The sequence below is a fragment of the Melitaea cinxia genome, chromosome 11 (genome assembly GCF_905220565.1).
Source record: "Melitaea cinxia chromosome 11, ilMelCinx1.1, whole genome shotgun sequence".
NCBI lineage: Eukaryota > Metazoa > Arthropoda > Insecta > Lepidoptera > Nymphalidae > Melitaea > Melitaea cinxia.
In genome coordinates this window covers 9,209,841-9,231,982 of record NC_059404.1, presented here as the reverse complement: position 1 = coordinate 9,231,982, position 22,142 = coordinate 9,209,841, and the positions used below count along the sequence as shown (strand labels likewise).

The following is a 22,142-nucleotide window of genomic DNA, read 5'->3' as shown; positions in this document are numbered from 1 at the left end:
TATTAGGTATTATAAGATTTTTGTTGTTGAGTGACATATGAATGTCTCATCCACGGAAACTTTTGGCACGTGGCGAAAGTTTTATGCGTTTGGAAGGGAATATCTAGTGTAAAGGCAATAAGCAAATAACTGTGTTTGCTTGCAAATGAAAAAAAACCGACTTCAATCATCACATCGACAAGTAATACAACGTAACTAGACGAAATAAATTAACAAGTGCAATCACAGTTGTCACTACGATTTTCAGAGGTTTCCCTCGATTTCTCTGGGATTCCATCATCAGATGCTGGTTTCCTTATCATGGTACCACACTGGGGATATCTCCTTTCCAACAAAAAAGAAATTATCAAAATCGGTTCATAAACGACAAAGTTATCACCAAACATACATAAATATATTTAAACGGTCGAATTGAGTAGCCTCCTCCTTTTTTGAGGTCGGTTAATAAAAACCGTAGATAAAACATGAAGAATAAAACACGTGGTAGTGACATTAAAATTGACAGACGTTATCAAAAGTAACCAAAGACAATTAACTAATTCGCCAACCAGCCAATCACAATATCGCAAATCCTATATAATAAGGTAACACCAAGAACTTATGTCATTTTATCAATCAAAGCAATAAGCGTGATCAAAGCATGTTGTTGTAGTTTTTCGTTTTGGTTTGGTTCATTCATCATTGGTTGTAGTCTACTGTCGTTTTATTTACCATGCTGATACGGTTAAGCTCTTTCATTTTAATTATTTCGCTTGCGGTAGTCGTGACTGCTGAGTCGTGTTGAACCCGAGTGTTAAAAACATTTGTCTGTGTAGCTTTTGCCTATTACATTTTCTGTATGTTATTTGTCAGTGCCTTAGTGTATTGGTTTATATAATTAGAGCCGGTTTTGGTAAGTTATCAGTTTCTTTATTTATTTTTTCCTAACAAACTCCAGTAATCCACACTAATAATCTAAGTTTACCTTCGTTCTCTCACAGATAGTCTTATTTCTCATTCTCTTATCTTTGAGAGAAAAAAGCATGCTGTAAAATGTTCCACTGTAAAATACCACGCTGTACTGTAAAGTACCATGCTCCAAAATTTCAGTAATATAAAAAGTTTTATATTTATAAGGAATAGGATGTCATATATCTTTCTTTGTTTTTTTAGATTAAGGTCGGAATCAACTGTGCTTCTCTGGCATAACTGAAAGCCATTAAACCAATCAATCAATTAGATTAAGGTCTAAATGAAAAACAATGTGTTTGTGACTGCAATTTTATTAATAATAATAAGTCTGATAAAATAAGGCACAACTGTAAGCCTTCAAACAAGATTATAAAATTGAAAAAAAGTGAAAAGTGTGTTATAAACTCGAATGTGCATGTTTTAAAGTACAAAATGCCGACTCAGGAAAAAATTTTACTAAGAAAACTCAAGAGACTTCAGAAGAAAAAATTGAAAGTAATCACTGACAAAGCTAATGCGGTACAGGAGAACCAAACAAGTACCTTATTGCTTAAAGAAAGTAATAATATTTTAATTAATAATTGTTTGATATATTTTGTTAAAAAAAAAAACCTTAATTCAACTAATTAAATAAGGAATACTTATGTATTGTTTGAACTTTGTTTTTTACATTATCTTTTTAATTTCTACATAATATATATTTTTTTAGAACAATCTGTGGAAGCATCTTCAACTGAAGAAGCCCTTAAAAATGAATCTTTAAAAACACTAGTTCATGACATTGAAAATGATTCTGTTTCATTAGAAAAAAGTAAGTCACACTTCAGCCAGTAATATCTCTAGGCATAGACCTCTTTCCCCTTGTAAAAGAAGAATCGGAAGAGTCTCTTCTGTGGGTTGGTGGATATATTCCCTACTATGAGTAACAATCGCTATCAGGTATACATGATAACAACTGGGACCAATATCTTAACATGCTCTCCGAGGCGCGGTGGGGTGACCCATAAGGACTGCACAAACACCCAGACCACGCAAAACATCTGTATGGCCAATACAATAAAAATATTTTTTGCAGAAAAGAAAAAGAAAAAGAAGGTTAAAACAGAACCTAATGAGGCATCAGTCCCTGAAAGTGGTATTGAAGAAGAGGAAAACAACAAAGAGAATGTTGAAATTAAACAGAAAAAAGAAAATCAATGTAAGTTTTTTTTTTTAACTCAGCTAAATAAATAACTACTATATAATTGATATATAATACTATAAAATTTGATAAGCTGCTGCTGCCTGAATATTTTATCAATATTTATATGCTTAGCCTAAATATAGTGCTTTATCCATCTTAAACAACATTATTATTTTATTTTAATTCAACAATGTTTTATTTCAGTGCAAGGTTCTAATTTATATCAAAGTATTCCATCACTCCCAGAGTTTTCATCATTAGAAGGAAAACTATGTGAGCCAACACTTAAGGCCCTTAAAGACATGGGTTTCACAAGAATGACTGAAATACAGGCAAAAGCAATACCGCCACTACTGGAAGGAACGAGTGTAGTAGGGATAGCTAAAACAGGCTCAGGGAAGACCCTTGCATTTCTCATACCACTTATTCAATTTGTATACAATATTAAGTTCAAACCTAGAAATGGTAAGCTATCACAGAGTAAAACTTCTTTGTAGTATAATTAAATGTTTTGTTGTATTTATACATATATAATTATTACATACACATATTGGTATAGCTGTTCAATGTGGAAATTTAAAAACTCAGTACCTTTTTGAATAGTATTGAAATTTTAATGAAGGTAAATTCTATCATATTGAAACAAATACAAATTAGATCAATCAGTCATTTTTTGAAACATATCTGTATTTATTTTATAGTTATCATGTAGGGAAAGTGTAAAAAATATATGAGATAAAACTGTAATATTTTTCTTTGCAATATTAAGTAAAATGAAATAAATATTAAAAATGTTTCTAGGCACTGGAGCTATTATTCTTTGCCCAACGAGAGAACTGGCAATGCAAACATATGGTGTATTGATGGAATTGATGAAATACAACCATCATACTTATGGCTTAGTTATGGGTGGGGCAAATAAAAACAATGAAGAACGAAAACTTGGAAATGGTTTGTAATACTTGATTAATATGTTTTACTTTTATCTTTAATTTATGCTTTGTTGCATGCAGTTACAGTTGTATAGTAGTAAAATATTGTTACACTTAGACATGACATGTGTTATCTATAATTTATTTTATACTAGCGACCCGCCCCGGCTTCGCACGGGTGCAATGCTGATACTAAATATACTACAGAATGTTTTTATTTATAGTATGAAGCTGGCTTATAGCATGATTATTAACATAATAACAACATTCAAATATGCGTCGTTAGATTACACGTTGTTACAGAATGCGTTGAAGAAATAAAGGTTCTCTGCTCGTTCCCTGTAGGTGATAGCGTGATAATTTGTAGCCTATATCTTTGATCCGACTTCTTAATAATATTCGTGCCAAATTTGAAGTAAATCCATGCAGTACTTTTTGAGTTTATCCCGGACATACATACAGACAAACAGACAAAAATTCTAAAAACTATATTTTTTGCTTCGGTATCGATTGTAGATCACACCCTAAGTATTCTTTTAAAAAAATATTCAATGTACAGTTTTGACTTTCCTACCATTTTATTATATGTATAGATGTTCACTTCTTAAAAGTTAATGTTTACTGAAATCGAATACAGTTATAATTATTTTATGTAGTCATATATAACATATAGTAATAACATTCTCTTTTAAAAAAAGAAATGACTAGCAGTTTAAGATGAAACTGTACTTTACATACTCTAACTTTTTTTAACAGGAACCACAATAGTAGTGGCTACTCCAGGGCGTCTTCTAGACCATATGAAGAACACAGATGATTTCATATATAAAAATGTATTTTGTCTAGCAATTGATGAAGTAGATAGAATGCTTGAAATGGGTTTTGAAGAGGAAGTTAAATATATTGCTAAATCAATTCGCTGTAAGTTTTTTTTTTTTTCATATCACTCAGAATTTTAGATAGTGGACACATAATGGTCCATGGTATAAATCGAATTTTTTTTTAGAAAATTATACACACAAAATTTTTCTCTTCCAGCATACAGACTTAACATGTTCTTTAGTGTGACAAAAACAAAAAGAGTTGAGGAATTTATAGCGAGTATGTTAAATTTTATTCCTTTGTATGTGGATGTTGACAACCATAGTGAACGAGCTACTGTGGATACTTTGGAACAAGGGTGAGTTAATAGAGACCATCATATAATGTTTTATATAATATGGAGCAAGAAAAGTTACTTTGTTCGAATGCAAAAGATTTTAACGGCTATCCCTTATATATACACTTCTGATCTCCGACCTATTTTACATAAGATTATCTATTTATTTAAGTGGTATGTATATTGTATGCTGTGTGGTTACGGCATCAAAGAATGTAGCCACCTCCTCTCTTCCCGTGGATGTCGTAAGAGGAGACAAAGGGATAACACAGTTCCACTACTACCTTGGAACTTAAAAAGCCGATCGATGGCGGGATAATCATCCAACTGCTGGCTTTGAAATACACAGGCCGAAGACGGGCAGCAGCGTCTTCGGTGCGACAAAGCCAGCCCTGCGGTCACCAACCCGCCTGCCCCGCGGGGTGACTATGGGCAAAATACAGTAGTTCACGCCATTTTTTGCGTAAACTTGTGGAGGCCTATGTCCAGTAGTGGACTGCTAAAGGGTGCTGTGATGATGATGATGGTGATGTATATTGAGAAGTTATATTCTTAAAAATAAATTTATTCATGTAATTTATGAAGATTTTTTGAAAGATTATAATTTTAGATTGATAATATTTCGACGCCCCCGTGCAATAAGTCAGTAATGTGCTATTAAGGACTTTTTGCTGTTATGTTAAAATCGTAATCTATGGGTCGGAATACACATTGTGAATTTTTTTTATAATTTTCCTACTTACATTTTTGGAGATATTTGGAATAGTCACTTTGTTGTAGGGAAATTGTAAATACATTTATGACGAGAAAAACATCATTACACATTAATACATAAGTGTTTTTCTTTTCGGTATTCGGTAAGTTGCTATTACTGGATTATTGTAGTGAATAATTTGCAGTAATTTCCTTTAAACGCATATGCCATATTTATTTCGTATTTAATTTGTAAAATATTAATCAGTAATAGCAAATAACAAAGTTTTTAGAAAGGAAAATGTTTTGTAACATTAACATACCTACTATTCGTTTCAAATTCGACCATGTCTATATATATCTGTATTCAACATTATTATGTTTACTTCATCATCAGATAATTTGTAATATACAATTGTCTCTTTCTTTTTATGGTATTCTGATTATTATAAGTGTATTTATGTGTAAGTGTGAATGAGGATTGTATAGGATACTGTTGTTTACCACTTGAATTAGTATTTTATGATGGAATTGAGAAAACCTAGAGAATTAAAAAATTCTCGTGTAAGTATACTGTTCTTGGTGAACAAATTAGATGACTTTGAGAGTAAGTACTTCATTCTACCTATTAAAACTATTTTGTTGTTTTATGTTGTAATAATTTCATTTCTGTGATAATGTTTAAATAAGATAATGTTTAAATAAGGAAGACGTTTAAATTCCTACTTCTTATATTTCAATTTATAATTTTAGGTGAAGATGTAGAAATCAAATAAATATTTGATGACTTCAAAAACAAAAAAAAAAGGATTTATGCGATCAAATGATGTAACATTTGTAGACAGTAATATAGCATCAATACATACTTCATGTTAAAAATCTACTATAGATCAAGATGAAACATTAAAACCAGACCAAAACATAGAAACCGAAAGCTGCAACAAAACTGATGTGACACTAACAGGAAACATACCAAGGAATTGTATTGAGGGTGATGACAAGATTGAAATGGAACATAATTTTTCTGAGGCAAGATGCACAGATGATGAAGAAAGGGTTACAAGTAACCAGGATAAACCAGCTAAATCAAACAAAGAAAAAAAAACTAACTAGGAAACGCAAACTGGATAAAAATAAGTGGCGTTGTAAGAAAAATAAAAACTGAACAACAGCGGCGAGGCCTACGAAAGATGTAACTAAAAAAAGGTATCCTAAAAAATCTTTAGATCTCTCGTGCGCATGTAAAAAGGGTTGTGGTGAAAAAATTATTTCGTCTGAGAGGCAACGCATATTCGATAACTTTTATAGTCTCGTTGATCGGGAACTTCAGTGGTTGTATTTAAGTAAACATCTAAAGACTGATACCATCAAACGTATGTCATTAGAACGCAAAAACAATCGCTTTCAAACATTAAAATATCATTTTTCCTTAAATAACGAGGACGTATTAGTTTGTAAAAAAAATTCTTAATACATTACAAATTGGGGAACAAATGGTGTATACAGCATTAAAGAAGGTAAAATCAGATGAGGGCTTTAAAGATAACAGGGGAGTTCACAATAACAGACTTCGGAAAATGAGTACTGCTACAGAGTTAAGTATTAAAACGCATATTGAACTGTTTCCAAAAGTAGATTTGCATTACACTCGGAAAACATCTGAGCGGGAATATCTTTCAGAAAATTTAAATATTTCAAAAATGTATCGCTTTTACACTGAGTGGTTTGCAAATTAAAATTACAATGTTGTAACAATGGCTACAAAATGCCAATATGAAACTGTGTATAATACAAATTACAACTACTCATTTTTAAAACCAAAAAAGGATCAATGCACTTCGTGTTCTTATTTGATCAAGCTGATCCTTTGGTTAAAGCGTCTCTAGAGGAAAAACATAGATACCATTTAGAAAGAAAAGATATTATTAGAAAGGCAAAATAGATACTGCTGATAAAAATAGTTCTATGAGAGCAATTTTTGATTCACAATAAGTTTTAAGTATACCAAAATCTGAAGTGAGTATATTTCACTACAAGCGTAAATATACTGTATAATTTTGTAGTTTTTGACGCTCTTAGAAAAAGAGGCTACTGTTATGTATGGCACTTCCAAATAGCAAAAAGAGGTAGTACGGAAATAGGTAGCGCTTTGCTAATTTTTTTTTAAAACTAACCACGAAGATGGCATTACCACATTTCACTTTATTCTGATAGATGTTATGGGCAAAATAAAAATAGATATATTTTTACTCTATATCTTTATGCTGCCAAATTACTAGGCATTTCTATTACCCACAGGTTTTTCGAAACGGGACACAGCCAGAATGAGAGAGATTTCATGTATGCACACATTGAAAGAAACTTAAGACTGTATCGAGCAAAAATGGCTCGAAAGGCTGTCCTGGTTAAGTAGATAGCAAGTAAAATATTCTTATAATAGGCATCAAATATACCTTGTTGGCATGAAAATGAAAGCACCTTTACAATTACACCGAACCCAATTTTTAAAATAATGTGTAGGTAATAGTGATATACACATCTAAAGTAAGACAAAAATCGAAAAAAGCATGTCCGCGTTTAGTTAATATTCAACATCTAACAGTCAAAAAAATATTTTAAGTTCGATTGAATCAATTTAGCAAAGTTTACACTACAGTTTGACCGCATTACATTTTGGATGTTTTCTTACATTTATTTATTGCGATTTTTTTAAAAAGTGGCTGTTTTTTCCCATACATTATTACTATGGGCGCGCGCATTCGCAACTAATTCACGACGCGCGCTCCTAAAAATTCAGTCGCCCAGCAGAGCTCAAGGAGTGGTCACGTCAGTTTGTCGAGCGACGCTTCCTAAATATTCATCGCGATCTAGCGTGTGCGTATACAGCGGCACAAAGCCAAAAGGTATGTATGTATACTTTTTAAAATTTTGATTTACTAGATCATTTTTATTGATGTTCGAAAGAATTTAATATTACATAGTTTTTTTTTTTGTTTTAGTGAAAATGGGGAAGCGAAAAGACAAATATTTTACGAAAAAGTGTAAAACTCGATTTAAGAAAATAAGAATTTCACCTAAAAAGTAAGTACTAACTTAGTAAATTTAGAATTGCGTTTCATCATCATCATCATCATAATTAGCCTTCCGTCACAATTTTTTATAACTTTTAATTATTTTTAAATTGCGTTTAATCTATACTTTGAATAGGCTCCGAAACTATCGGACCGATTTGAAAAATTCTTTTACCATTAGAAGCTGGCATTATGCATAATGCACATAAGCTGCTTTTTACCTTACCGCGGGAAAATGCTTCATTCCTATAGGAAAACGGGTAATAGGGCAACGGGTAGTAAGAATTATCCTTTTTACATAACTTCTAAACAGCAGAACCGATTGGGTTGAAATTTTATACGGGTATTTAGATGGTTTCCTGGATAATTTAAAAATATAGTTGGACCCGGTAGGTGGCGCTGCTATCGGTATGTCAACTACTAAACGGCTTGACCGTTAGAGTTGAAATTTTGCATGTGTATTTCTATGGTTTCACAGACACAAATGTATTCTGCCTATATGATAATCATCATCAATTCGTATATGGCTGTAAATCTAAGTTCACGCGTTCGAAGCTGTGGGCAACAGCTAGTATTATAATATATAGCTTTGCCATCTTTACTTTTAGATAGGTACTATTTCTTCTCTATTATACCTACTTATCCTTTATTTCTTTACAGTGTCACTGAAAACAACCTGCAGTCGATTAGTGAAACTGCAAAAGACGATGTAAGTTTATAGTTACGATATAAGTTCGTCCATGGTATTATATTAAATTATTGTTCTGGTTACCTATACAGTATACACTCTTCATGTGAGATGTAAAAGAAAATAACATTATGTTTTTATTTGCAGGTGGTATTGAAGAATACAGAATGCGATCACGAGTCTGTAATTGGTGATAAAGAATTTGCGATCGATGGAAATAGGATCGTGGATTTTGGTTATCTTTTTACTCAACTTCTTGATATTTCAAATCACAACTCTGCCTTTGGCTGTAACTTGAGCTGTTTGAAAATGACAAAAGAAATAAAGAAAGGTTTTCTTTCGAAATTTTGTTTTAGTTGCCAAATGTGTAACAAAAAATTTGAACTGAACAACTGTAAAGATCCAGATAGCTCCTCAGAATTAAATATTAATGATTTTGCGGTGAGTGCTTTTATCTCCATAGGCGCAGGATATTCAGGCTTAGAACAAGTATCAGCTTCTCTTAATATACCATGCATGTCCGATAAATTGTACGCAAAGTGCCATAAAAAAGTTTGCGATCTTTGGGAACTAGCCAAAGAAAAAAGCATGGAAGAAGCGGCTAAAGAAGAATACCGACTAGCTGTACTGAATAATGAAGTGGACGCAAAAGGAGTTCCTATGATAACGGTGGTCGCCGATGCATGCTGGTCTAAGAGGTCTTATAGAAAGAATTATAATGCATTATCAGGAGCAGCAGTAATAATAGGGTACAGGACAAAAAAAGTACTGTACATGGCAGTTAAAAATAAGTACTGCATGGTTTGTGCTAGAGCTGAAAATAAAAAAAAACCGATTCCTGAACACATTTGCTTCAAAAATTACACAGGATCTTCTAGTGGCATGGAGTCAACAGCTCTCGTTGAAGGTTTTAAGACTTCAGTAGAAACTCATGGTCTTATATATTCGAAATTTATAGCTGACGGAGATGCTAGTACATATAGTAAAATAGAGAAGGCCAAGCCTTACGGAAACTTATTAGTTGAAAAAATAGAATGTACAAATCATTTACTACGGAATTACTGCACAAAATTGGATGATCTCACCAGAAATACCAGATATCCACTCAAGTATCGAAAAGCGGTTGAAAATAATATATTGCGATTTAGGCGTTCCGTCACGGGTGCTATAAAACATATCAGTAGTCAAGAAAACAAAAGCTTTCAGCAAAAAGTTGTAGAACTGAAGGAAGATTTGCTAAATGCGCCACACCACGTTTTTGGTAATCACATCTCATGCAAGTCATATTATTGTAAAAAACTGTCATCGAACGATTCATCAACTGAAGATAATTTAGTTCCAGCGATGAAAAGTACTGAAGGAGGCCATATTTTCATTGATATAATGAAATTCACATGCAGGCTAGTGAATAATGCAACAAGTCTCATGCATAACGTGAATAGCAATATTGCTGAAATTTTCAACAGCGTTATAGCCAAGTTTATCGGCGGTAAAAGAATTAATTACTCTACAAGACAATCATACGGAGGGAGATGCGCAGCATCTGTAGTGTCTTTTAATTCCGGTAAACCACAGACGTTTTTGAGCAAAAAAATTTTACTGCGAAGTCCAAACAAATTAGTACGAAGACTGGAAAATAGACGAAACATAAAAAGATTAGCTTCGGTGAAACGTAGACTAAATAAAGCTTTTACAGTCAAGCCACGGTGTTCTAAAACTGATAAAAATTATGGTGAGTCTTGCGAAAAACCTGACTTGAGTGAAGCTGATTATGATTTTGCGAAAAATGAACATTTGAAAAACATTACTTTATCAGCTGAAGACCGCAACTTATTAGAACGAAGAACGATTCTACAAGGAGAATCTATTGAGTGGCGCCAAGAACGTAAATTGCGACTCACGGCTTCTACCTTTGGAAGAGTATGTAAACGAGGGCTCATTAAATGCGGGCCTTTAGTCAAAGATTTAGTGACCGGAAAAGATTTGGATCACGTCAAATCTATTCAATATGGTAAAACATGTGAACATCTCGCTCGTAATCAGTTGGAGAATATTTTACAAAAACCCATCACAAGATGTGGTTTATTTATAGATCCAGAGTTACCATTTTTAGGTGCAAGTCCAGATGGTCTCTTAGGGGAAGAAATAGTTGAAATAAAATGTCCTTATTCAGCCAAAGGAATGAGTGTTGACGATGGTATAAAGATGAAAAAAATTAATTTCTGGAAAGTAGAAAAAAACGGTATTGTAAAATTAGACAAGAAACATAACTGGTACTACCAGGCTCAAGGGCAAATACATGTCACACGTCGAAAAACTTGTATATTTGCTGTTTGGACGGACATTGATATGAAAATTGAAATAATTCAGGAAGATAAAGCGTTTTGGAATGAAATGGAAAAAAAATTAACAAGGTTTTATTTTGATTGTTTGCTTCCAGAAATCATTGACTCTAGGTTAGATAGACAAATGGAAATTAAAGAACCAGACTATATTCTTAATGCAATAAAGGAAAGGGAAATAATAAAAAAACGAAAAGCAACTAAAGAACAAGAACAAATAACTAAAAGAAATAAGAAGTAAAGAATCACAAATAACATATCTAAAAATATAATATATAAAAATGATATTGATAGTAAATAAATACTTGATTTTAAATCTTGTTTCATTATTTAATATTTCTACATATATAACCTTCGTTTGATAATTTCATCAAGTACTAATTTCTGTTTTAATAACAAAAAAATATTTATTATTAAACTGATTAAAAGTTATTTTATTTTAATCTCTATAAATAATATTATTCACTATTGTATAAAGAATTTTAAAAAACAGAAAAATTTATGTTTATTTATTTTTTAAATATATTTTTCATGGATCAAAAATTTGAGACCCAAATTTGAGATTTTTCGAACATTTAAAAATCCATATCTTTAAAAATATGAACTTTATCGTAAATAGTCAGGACCATTTTTATTTGTATTTTAATAAAGAATATTTAAAAAATCAAAAATCCGATTGAATCCGTTCAGTAGTTTTGTCGTGATTGAGTAACTAACATCCAAACCACTCCAAACACAATTCCACATTTATAATATTAGTAAGATAAGATTTTTTATTTAAACATATTATAGGCTGTACAAGATTGTGACAATATTTAATACACACAGTTTTCACTTCAAAAATAAACTATAATTGTGTACCTATACCTACTTACAGGAAAGCAAAATTTACTTTTAGTTTTCGTATGAAAGAGGTCCTAACAAACATCTATCATTACAACATTTACGTTTTGTAATACACATACAAGCAAAATACTAAAATTCTAAATTTACTAATAAATTTGATTGCGAAAGTTAAAAACATGAGTTACTTCGTTTTACCGCGCTACCGACTGATGGCCGGCTAAAAGGCATGGCTGTGTGAGTGCGTTACGCACACAAGCTGTAAAATACCTAATTTGCACCAGCGTCTTGCGCTCGACGCCCTCTTAAAGAATAAAGTGGTATTCCCTCCCGACCATAACTTTATTTTGAACTCTAAAGTAACTCGCGAAAAGAATTGTGTTGAAGAACTTGAACAATCCGATATCTATGATATTAAACAACTTATAGAACCTAATAATTGGCGGCGAGATAAAGATGGAGAGATAATCCACTGGGCGGACGTAATGGAGGCTAAAGCGACACATTTGCGGGAAAATAAACTGTTTTAGATACAATTTTAAAGACGTATATTTCGAACTTGATACTAATCTACAATCTACTTTAAATATTAGACGGCGAGGACGTAAACGAACACAAGTTACACCTATAGTTCCAGGTATCATTGAGTTGCAGCGAGTATACCACCAGCCCATTCCATTCACCAAAGCTTTACACACAGATCTAATGAGTTTATGTAAAAATGGCACTATCTCGTGATTTTTTCATTCCTTTTATAAGTCGTTATCATTTACTAAAAATGAGGACGCACAGACAGAAATGAAGAGGATAGTTGTTGATTTTTTAAATTTATGTTTGTATTGCTTTTTATTTAGAATTTCACAATGATTTTGTTAATCGTCTTATTCAATGTGTGTTTCTTATATTCCATTTATATCGTTGATTCTGGCTATAATTTATGTAAATTGTATTTAAATATAATAAAAATGATTAAATTCATAATTATAAATTTATTTCAAATAAAAACCTTGGTTTAATATTCTTCAAAGGTTTTTTTGTTATGAACGGTAATATGAAAAAATTGTTGTTAAATTTTCTATTTAGTACTGTATTTTATTTATACGGTATTTCTTGCATATAGAAAATTACTAGAATAACTTGGTTAAGATATATTACGTTCACTAGCTATAATAATAATAAACGTTATAAAAGTCGATAGTATGCTGTTACAAATCAACACTCTTCATAAATTTTCCACAATAATCCCGTTAGTTACTATTGCAGAACAATGAAACTTTTCTCGATACTGTAAAAATTTATTTTTCATATTGCAGCCGACAGGATGCATTTAATTTAAATCAGGTGATAAAATAGCATTTCATAAAAAATTAGCTTTCATTTGATGTATCAATGACCGTAATACTCCCAGAGATTAGAAAGTTATTCAAGAAAAACAGTAAATTATTTTTCCTGTAAAATTTGCTTTTTTCGATTACCGACTTATTGCACGGGGGCGTCGATTTCTTTATTTGTTAATTTTAATATAATTTTTCTAAACAATTTTTGGACAGTATCTATCTAACTTTATTTGGTTTGTTTTTAACATTTTTTAAAATAACAATAGTGTATAATAAAGTGATGTACGTAAAAATAAGCATTTATAAAATAGATATGACAATTTTATATCGATTGTTTCAGATTTTTCTATTGTCCCCCTGACAAGCGAATGATGGTTCTTTACACATTTCTTAAAAAGTGTTTCAAAAGGAAGGTGATGGTATTTTTTTCGACATGTAATTCTGTACAGTTTCACCATGATCTGTTCAACTACATTGATTTACCTGTCATGGCCATCCATGTAAGTTTGCTAAGTTGTAATTCTTTTTTTATTTCTATATTTGTATGGATGCTTATATTTGTATATAAGAGATATTTACGAATAACTAAACGTATTGTGACTCTAAATGAGAACAACTTTTTTTTTTAATTTCATAACATGTACGTAAGATATGTACTATAGATGGACTATTGATGATGATTACGATTAACGCGCCATTTTTCGCAACTCGACGTCTCCGTGCGCCTATTTTGCGTGTAGATGGACTGTTTAAGTTATACATATTATGTACCGTCGGCCAAGAAAGTGGTGTACTACCCTAAGGTTGAATGCCGCTTGCAGATTCATAGGTGATAAAGATCAGTTTCGCTTGCAGATCGATCTGACAACTTCTATTGCTGTCTTTATCTGATTATTAATAACGATATTATTTATACCTAATAGAGTTTAAAATGTCATGTATAATAATGACGTGTGAATACTTATCAATTAGGTTTACGTCATTATTATGTCTTTTTCAGTAATATCGAACCTTGTTGTAATTTTCGATGACCAGGAAACTAAATCAAAACTGGTACACCACTTGGCCGACCGTACACTACTTTGATATAAATAAATTAATAAATAAATATTTACACAATACACACACGGTCGTCTGTTCCTAAAGTAAGCAACTTAATACTTATAGGTAACAGCCGACTGGTATATAGCTACATTTTTTTTTTTTTCGATAAACATACTTATAAATAATACATATATAAATAAATATTTATATTACACCCAGACTCGCGGTGGGAATCGAACCCACAACCCTCGGAGCAGAAAGCAGGGTCACTACAAACTGCGCCAACGGGCTAGTCAAATATACATGTATCACTGTTAAATATTAAATTTCATTCATGTATCCATCCATACTATTTGTGTTGTCATGTAAAGCCACACCTGGAGCTGCGAACTTAAATGATCGCTCCGAATTATAAACTGCTTTGTGCAAAATTATATTATATTTAAACATTATTTCAGGGTAAACAAGAACAAGCAAAGCGAACTACAACTTTCTTCCAGTTCTGTAATGCAGAGAGAGCTATTTTGCTTTGCACAGACATAGCCGCGAGAGGTTTAGATATCCCAGCAGTGGATTGGATCGTACAATACGATCCGCCTGATGAACCTAGGGTAAGATTTACAAAATCATACTTAAGATAAAAACGTTACTTTTTTTAATACAAGATCAATGATTTGAGACATTTAGTTTAACAGTAGTGGGGGTACGTCGGCTTAATGGTTTACGGCCGCCTGAGGCATAACGATAGATCGGTGTGATGTGCAACAAAGACAGAATAGCATTCTGATCAGATATAATCTTCTATATATATAAAAATGAATGTATGTCTGTATGTCTTTTATAGAATCGTAAACTATGCATTTGATCATGTCATGATCTTCAGCAGTGTTGTGCATGAGCCACAAAGGTTTCTGAGTTGGTACGAGCCAAAAATAAATAAATAAAAAGCGTAGCAACGCGCGCAGGGTACAGCTAGTAATATATATAAATTATGCGTCACGTTGATTGTCCGCGATGGACTCCTAAACTACTTAACCGATTTTAATCAAATTTGCACACCGTGTGCAGTTTGATCCAACTTGAAAGATAAGCTATATTTTATTTTGATACTAGCGACCAGCCCCGCCTTCGTACGGGTGTAATGCTGATACTAAATATAAAACAAAATAAATATAATATTTACGCAAAAACTGTGTTTATTTACATCACATTAGAAACCTCTAAAACTATCACTGTTCCTCTACTATATTATGCATTTATTATACATATAAACCTTCATCTGGAATCACCCTATTTACTAAAGAAAAACCGTATCAAAATCCGTTGCGTAATTTTCAAGATCTAAGCATACAGACGGTGGGAAGCGACTTTATTTTATACTATGTAATGATATGTAATTATTATATTTAAGAAAAAAATAAGGCCGTACGAAGTACGTCAGGTCAGCTAGTATACATATACATATATAATAAGCACAACACAAGTTGTTTTATTGTGGAAACTTATGATTTGCCTTCAATGCGCACAGCACCCATCGATAGCAGTGACGTAAAGCGGCGTTGATGCGAAAGAAAAGTTTGCACACTATCGTACTAATCTCTCACCATTGAAATTGGGCACCATTGAAATTGAGTTGGCGTTGTACCTGTACATTTTGGATTTCATTAAAAAAAAAAGTTAGCCATCGCTCTTTATAATTATGAGCACAACAAACTTGTCTTGCTTTTGTATGATCATTAAACTATGGCGATCGATTTTTTTTAATTATTAAAAGAATATAAAATAGGTTGGTGTACGATTTTTAGTTTAAATTAGAGCAGCAGTTATGAGATATTTTAGACAGTTTTTATTGTATGCCGCGGCAACCTCCATTGAAATAAATAATCAATACTGTGTAATTATTTTAGGAATACATTAACAGAGTTGGTAGAACTGCAAGAGGCCTCGGCACAAGTGGTCAGGCTTTATTATTCTTACGACGTGAAGAAAATACATTTCTCGCATATTTGCAACGGGCTAAGATCAGATTAAATGAATTAGAATTCTCTTGGGACAAGGGTTTTGAAATTCAAGCATCGGTTTGTTAACATTTTTTTTTTCACATTTGATCTATTTCTTGACTAACGCTGCGTTGCACGAAAAGAAAAGATTTTGAAAAGAATTTCATACAATTCTTGCGATTAAATTAGTTTAATCACTACTTAAATTTTAATTTTGTTTCGTGCAACTCAGTGTAAAAATTTTTAATTCCTACTATAACAATTTTACATTAATTTATGTTCAAAATGTAATAGTTTTAACGGTATTTAAATTAAAACTAAGTATTGATATTTAATTAAGCAACATAGACAAAGCTGAAAGATTCAGAATAGAATATTTATAAAAATTTTGTATATTTTTTTCAGTTGGAAAAATTGATTGCGCGAAACTATTCTCTTAACCAATTGGCTAAAGACGCATACACAAGCTACCTAAGGTCTTATGACTCCCACCGGTTGAAAAACGTATATGATATTAATACCTTAGACTTGGCGTTGGTTGCTAAATCATTTGGTTTTGCACGACCACCACCCGTTAATCTGAAGATCACTACAAAAGGTTTCAAGCAAAAAAAGAGAGCAAGAGAAAACTAACATCTAGCCAAAATTAAGCAAAGAAAAATGCCATAAGCTGTATATTATATTTGAAAATGATTGTAATTTGGGTTATTGTTGTCAGTTATAAGAGAAAAACTTGTTTGTGGAAGTTATATGAGAATGAATGGATATGTATGATTCATACAATAACTTCAGAGCTAATTATAAATATTTTACAATAAAACAATTATTGTTTTTATAAATATAGTTTTATTATGTTTATCACAAAATATAATGTTACTCTGACGATCATGTGTTTTTTTCATCAAATCCTTTTCCTAGCTTTTACTGTAAGGTTATAGTTAAAGAAATTACATTTTATACTTGTCTTTAAAATAAATCTTAAATATAATTAACATAGTATTTTATAAATTTATCAATATATTAAAAAGGATACAGAAATCAACATGTGGTTGCTCAATAAAGCCAAAAGCTTTAGCTGCTGCTTTTAAGTCCAGTTTTTTAATATTGAACACTTTGTTAAGTGGATGTTTATTATAACATCTCAAAAATGAAAGATACGCTTTCCGTGCTAAAACTTTCATAGTTCCATCTTTTTTTATGAGATCTTCAAGCTAAAAATTAAAATTTTTATTTTTATTAATTAATTCAAAAAGTGATTACTTTTAACCTTTTTACCAACACTGCCACCATTTTTCTATAAAATACATTTTATAAAAAGAGAACTGTCGCGTCGTTTCATTAAGTTGAACGTAATCAAATTTATTAAAATTCAGGCTCTCAGGAACCATGGTCAATTGAAATAATATTTTTTTTGTTTGAAAAAAAAAATTTATGAAACGAAATTATAACTTAATTTATACATTAGTCTTAAAAATAAACACTTGTCGTGTATGAAATATATATATTTTTTCCAATTAATTATTGAACAAGATAATAAGCGTGCATAAAATACGTGAGATGTTTAAGGGGAGGGGGTCGAGTCAAATCTCATCTAATCTTACGTTGGAGAGGGGGGGCAAATATCACGCAATTTTTTTGATTGAAACAAAAAAAAATACTTTTTTTGGTCTATTTAATCCAGATTGTATATGCTTAAGATTTAATCTTAAGCGTAATCGTAATACGATTAAGATCGTTCACTAATTCGTTCGAAAGAAAATAGTTTCATTCATACTTCGACGTTATACATCTACTGACTGTCTGATTTGTTTATTGTGTCTGATTACTAGTCTTTAGTAAACTAATTGAAGTAATTTTTTTTTCTTTTTACAATAACAATCCAACGCGTTTACGTAAGAAACCCACATTTTGAAAAATCTCACGTGAGATTAGGGGTTTGGGGGAGGCGGTTGAATAAAATCTCACGACATCTCACCAGGGGGGAGGGAGGGGCAGAAAATTTAAAAAAAACACCTCAAGTAATTTATGGACGCCCCCATATGTCTCATACCATTTTTTGCACTTCTACGGGTGGATCTCCAAAATTATATTTATCTAAATAAACTTTTTCCCTCTTCAAGTATTCAATAAAGTCTTCTTCTTCAGGTCTTAATAATATGACTGCATTGCCACTGCTATTCAACCCTCTTGCTGTACGTCCAACTCTGTGTATGTACTCCTATAAAATGTAAGATTTAACTTAATCATTGCTAACAAACAAAAAATATAATCGATTTGAGAACCTACTTTTTTTTAGATGTACTACAGCAGGCTATACTTAACAAAAGTTGCTGGTGTATCTGCCTGTTCGTTTTGGTTAATTTATAACATGGGAGTGGTAGTTAGGTGATAGAAGTGCAACGGCTTCAAAAGTATTTTTGGAACACTTTTCCTTCAATCCCTTCCCTTTCCCTTAAATTTAGTAACTACCTAGTTCATAAAAGTCAGAACTCAGCTGGAAAAAGAAATAGGGATAGTGCTGGATGGATGTCGATGAGGAGAAAAACAAAGTGTAGGACCAAAGGTGCACAGGACTGTGGTGTCAAACAAGTTGCTACCTAACCATGCTGCCATTTCTTCAAGCCACTAAATGTAGGAAAAATATGAAATTTATACTACAGCACATATACATTTTGATATGAATATGCTTCAATTTTGATTACTGTACATATGTAACAATATTCTGCGATTATTTAGATTTTTAATTAGACCAAGAGGAAATACTCAGAGGATTACTAACAAGTAATCCTATGAGTATTATTTTATATTTTTAATTCTTACTTTCATGTCTGTAGGTGGATCATATTGAACAATCCAATCAACAGATGGAATATCCAAGCCCCTTGCAGCTACATCAGTACAAAATAGAGTCCCCTTGTCAGCATTAACAAATGTGTTATAGCAATTTTTCCTTCTTGGTTGACTTTGCTTACCCTTAAATAAAAAAAAAACTGCTTGAATTTGAAAAAGTAATTAATATAAAATAAAACTAAAAATTAAACACATTTGTAAAGTACACAAAATAAATAAACTTTAATTAAAAGAAAGAAGGAATAAATAAACAATAATCATCGGAAAGTCAGAGATTTTTTTAAAGAGCTTACTTAACATTCTTATACAATAATATATAAAATATAACTTACATGTATACTTAGTACTGATGCTTTACAATGTGTTTTGAAGAATTCATAATGAAAATCAACAGATTTACAAGAAGAAAAAAACACCATTACTTTTTTCTTTTTACTCTTTTTGAGCATTTTATATAACCAACATATTCTATTTTCGACTGGACAAATGCAATACCTTGAAAAGAAATGTAATCAAATTAAAACACATTTTATCATAATTCAGAAAAAAAAAATTAAGGCATGTTCTAAAATTATTTGAAATAGCATGAGATTTGATGAATACATGCATATTATGTTTATAACAACATGTAAAACAATTTTAATTTTTAGTGTATGTATGCACATAACTTCCGAATGACAAATTAAATATTTTTTTGTGTTTGTTGATGTCAGAAAGAGTTGGTTTAAAATAGTAAAAAAAAAATGATACACCAAAAATAAATAATATGATGGTATAGTCTGCATTTCTTATAATATAAAAATAAACTAAAAATAATATTTATTCATACCCTTGCTGCAGACCTGTTACAGTTGACTGTTTATAATCTTTTACAGCTATTACTTTTGGATTATTCTTTAATGCTAGCTTTGCTAAGCTTTCTATTTTATCATCAATTGTCGCACTAAACAAGACAGTTTGTCTATTACCTAAAAAAATAATAATTTTATAACATGAAATCAAGCTTTTAAGAAAAAGTTAAAGAAATTGATATATTTTTTAAAAATTATATTGTTTAATTTGTTTTCTACTTACTTGGAAGTTTTTTAATAATTCCAACTATATGCTTCTCAAAACCAGCTTCGAGTAATTTGTCAGCTTCGTCTAAGACGAGGCACTTTAGATTTTTATAGCTAAAGTTCCTTGTATTTTCTAAATGATCTAAGATACGACCCGGTGTCCCAACTATTATATTAACACCTAAAAATTTTGAAATCGTTTTAGAGTTATTCATATTACTTACCTTAATAATTGTAAGTAATTTTAGAAAAATAAAATAACCTTTTTGCAATAGTACTACTTCTTTCAACTTCTTCTCACCACCAATGATTAAGCTATGAGTTAATGGAATATTTACTAGAAGTTTCTTTAAAACCTCATTGGTTTGAAGTGCCAATTCTCTTGTAGGTGAAATAATCAAACAACCAACACCTGAAATTATTCAATAATTTAGTCTTTTAATATTAAATATATTTCTAAAATACCTTTAAATTACTAATGCTCATGCTTAAAGATTGTAAGCATAATCTTACACTAACCTTTATTTTTAGAAAATCCTAAATTAATTAATTTGTCTACAACTGGTACTAAAAATGCTAATGTTTTACCACTACCAGTCTTTGCAGCTCCTATTATATCTTCGCCGATCAGTATATGAGGCAAGGTTTTAGCCTGGATGGGTGTTGGTTTTTCTATACCCATTGTTGATAAGCTTTTTAATAAGCGACTGTCTATTTTACCTTCCAACATGTTGAAGTTATAATGATTTATCTCTTCATCATTCATTTTGAATTCAAATATTAATATTATTTACTGATAAAACATGAAAATTCAATACGTAGCACTACACCGTCATAATAATTTAATTTGAATTTAATTCAAAGATTTAGTTTATTATTAGGCCCGACTTGACATTTGTCATCGCGATGTAAACATATATTATATTGATATTACATTACGGTCCTGAAAGCCATTAAACCAATCAATCAATTACATTACGGTACTTGCTCTATGGATGTAAACACTAAACTTCAGTTACTGAACTAACTGAAGTAGCGGTGGGCGTTATTTAACGTAATCGGTTTCCGTAACTAGTTACGAAGCGAATAACCACGTACGTTTCGCCGATACGAATGTAACGATTATTTTACGTACGCAGTTTTATCAAAAACTTGACACAACGACCGGCGCATAAACGTTTTGCCAAATAACGTAACACAATACGCAGATACGCTTACTTTTTTTTTTTTTTTTTTTGGGATTTTATGACCTGGTATCTACAACCTTTAGGTCATAGATACGCTTACGCGTAGGATAAAAAGAGATGGCTATAAGTACTATAGGTGTATCTTTGTTGTCGAATATGCTCATGCGATTTTGAACTTAATGACTGTGAACTTAAGTTTATTTTAATACGTACAGTTTTTTAAAGAAATTTTAATTTCGGTCGTGTTTCTTTTTAAATATTTTCGAATTTACTATTTAGTATTAAAATTAATGTTATTATCATGATACCAATATCGGTTTCACCCGTATTTAAACTTAATTATAATAGTTAGTCCACCATATCGGATTTAGACTGACGTCACTTTATTCGAATTACTGTTAGCGAGCCCTTTCATTTGATATCCATATTGTAGAAGTGCATTAAAAATAACTAGTCCACCATCTTACATATGCGGCCATATTAGATTTAGAATGACGTCACCAAGTTAACCATGCATTGTCGTCTAAATCGAACTTGTATACAAAATTTCAGCTCAATTGGTTAAAGATATCTGCTTCAAAATTGAGTTGCAAGATTTCACCCGAACAAACTTACATACATATATACATATACATACATTGCAAGTTAAATAAAAGTTTGTAAAAAATAACGTTATCTTTCTGTGGTTAAATCCAATATTTTATAGAGTAGAGGTGGCCTAAAAAAACCAAAAAAATATTGGAGTGTCTTCTGTGTAAATAAGAAGCGTTAGTAGATTTTAATTTAATAAACAAATGATTTTTA

General features: G+C 31.3%; 2 protein-coding genes across 2 annotated transcripts; one reads left to right on the top strand and one right to left on the bottom strand.

The window, feature by feature from the left end:
* The first annotated feature begins 606 nt into the window (after positions 1 to 606).
* LOC123658057 (ATP-dependent RNA helicase HAS1-like) lies at positions 607 to 17,078 on the top strand. The gene is made up of 12 exons (XM_045593540.1): positions 607 to 892; positions 1,153 to 1,510; positions 1,661 to 1,762; positions 2,027 to 2,146; positions 2,339 to 2,599; positions 2,936 to 3,085; positions 3,823 to 3,987; positions 4,105 to 4,246; positions 13,540 to 13,699; positions 14,702 to 14,854; positions 16,151 to 16,321; positions 16,649 to 17,078. Exons 2-12 carry the CDS (start codon positions 1,384 to 1,386, stop codon positions 16,874 to 16,876), a joined length of 1,779 nt encoding a protein of 592 aa, XP_045449496.1. The 5' UTR covers positions 607 to 892; positions 1,153 to 1,383; the 3' UTR covers positions 16,877 to 17,078.
* On the bottom strand, positions 17,070 to 20,932 carry LOC123657934 (ATP-dependent RNA helicase DDX18-like). Its single transcript, XM_045593418.1, has 9 exons — positions 20,671 to 20,932; positions 20,414 to 20,563; positions 20,168 to 20,332; positions 19,923 to 20,061; positions 19,426 to 19,588; positions 19,064 to 19,216; positions 18,294 to 18,461; positions 17,277 to 17,454; positions 17,070 to 17,167 (listed from the first exon to the last, which is right to left on the bottom strand). Exons 1-9 carry the CDS (start codon positions 20,915 to 20,917, stop codon positions 17,145 to 17,147), a joined length of 1,386 nt encoding a protein of 461 aa, XP_045449374.1. The 5' UTR covers positions 20,918 to 20,932; the 3' UTR covers positions 17,070 to 17,144.
* Between the last annotated feature and the right edge of the window lie 1,210 nt (positions 20,933 to 22,142).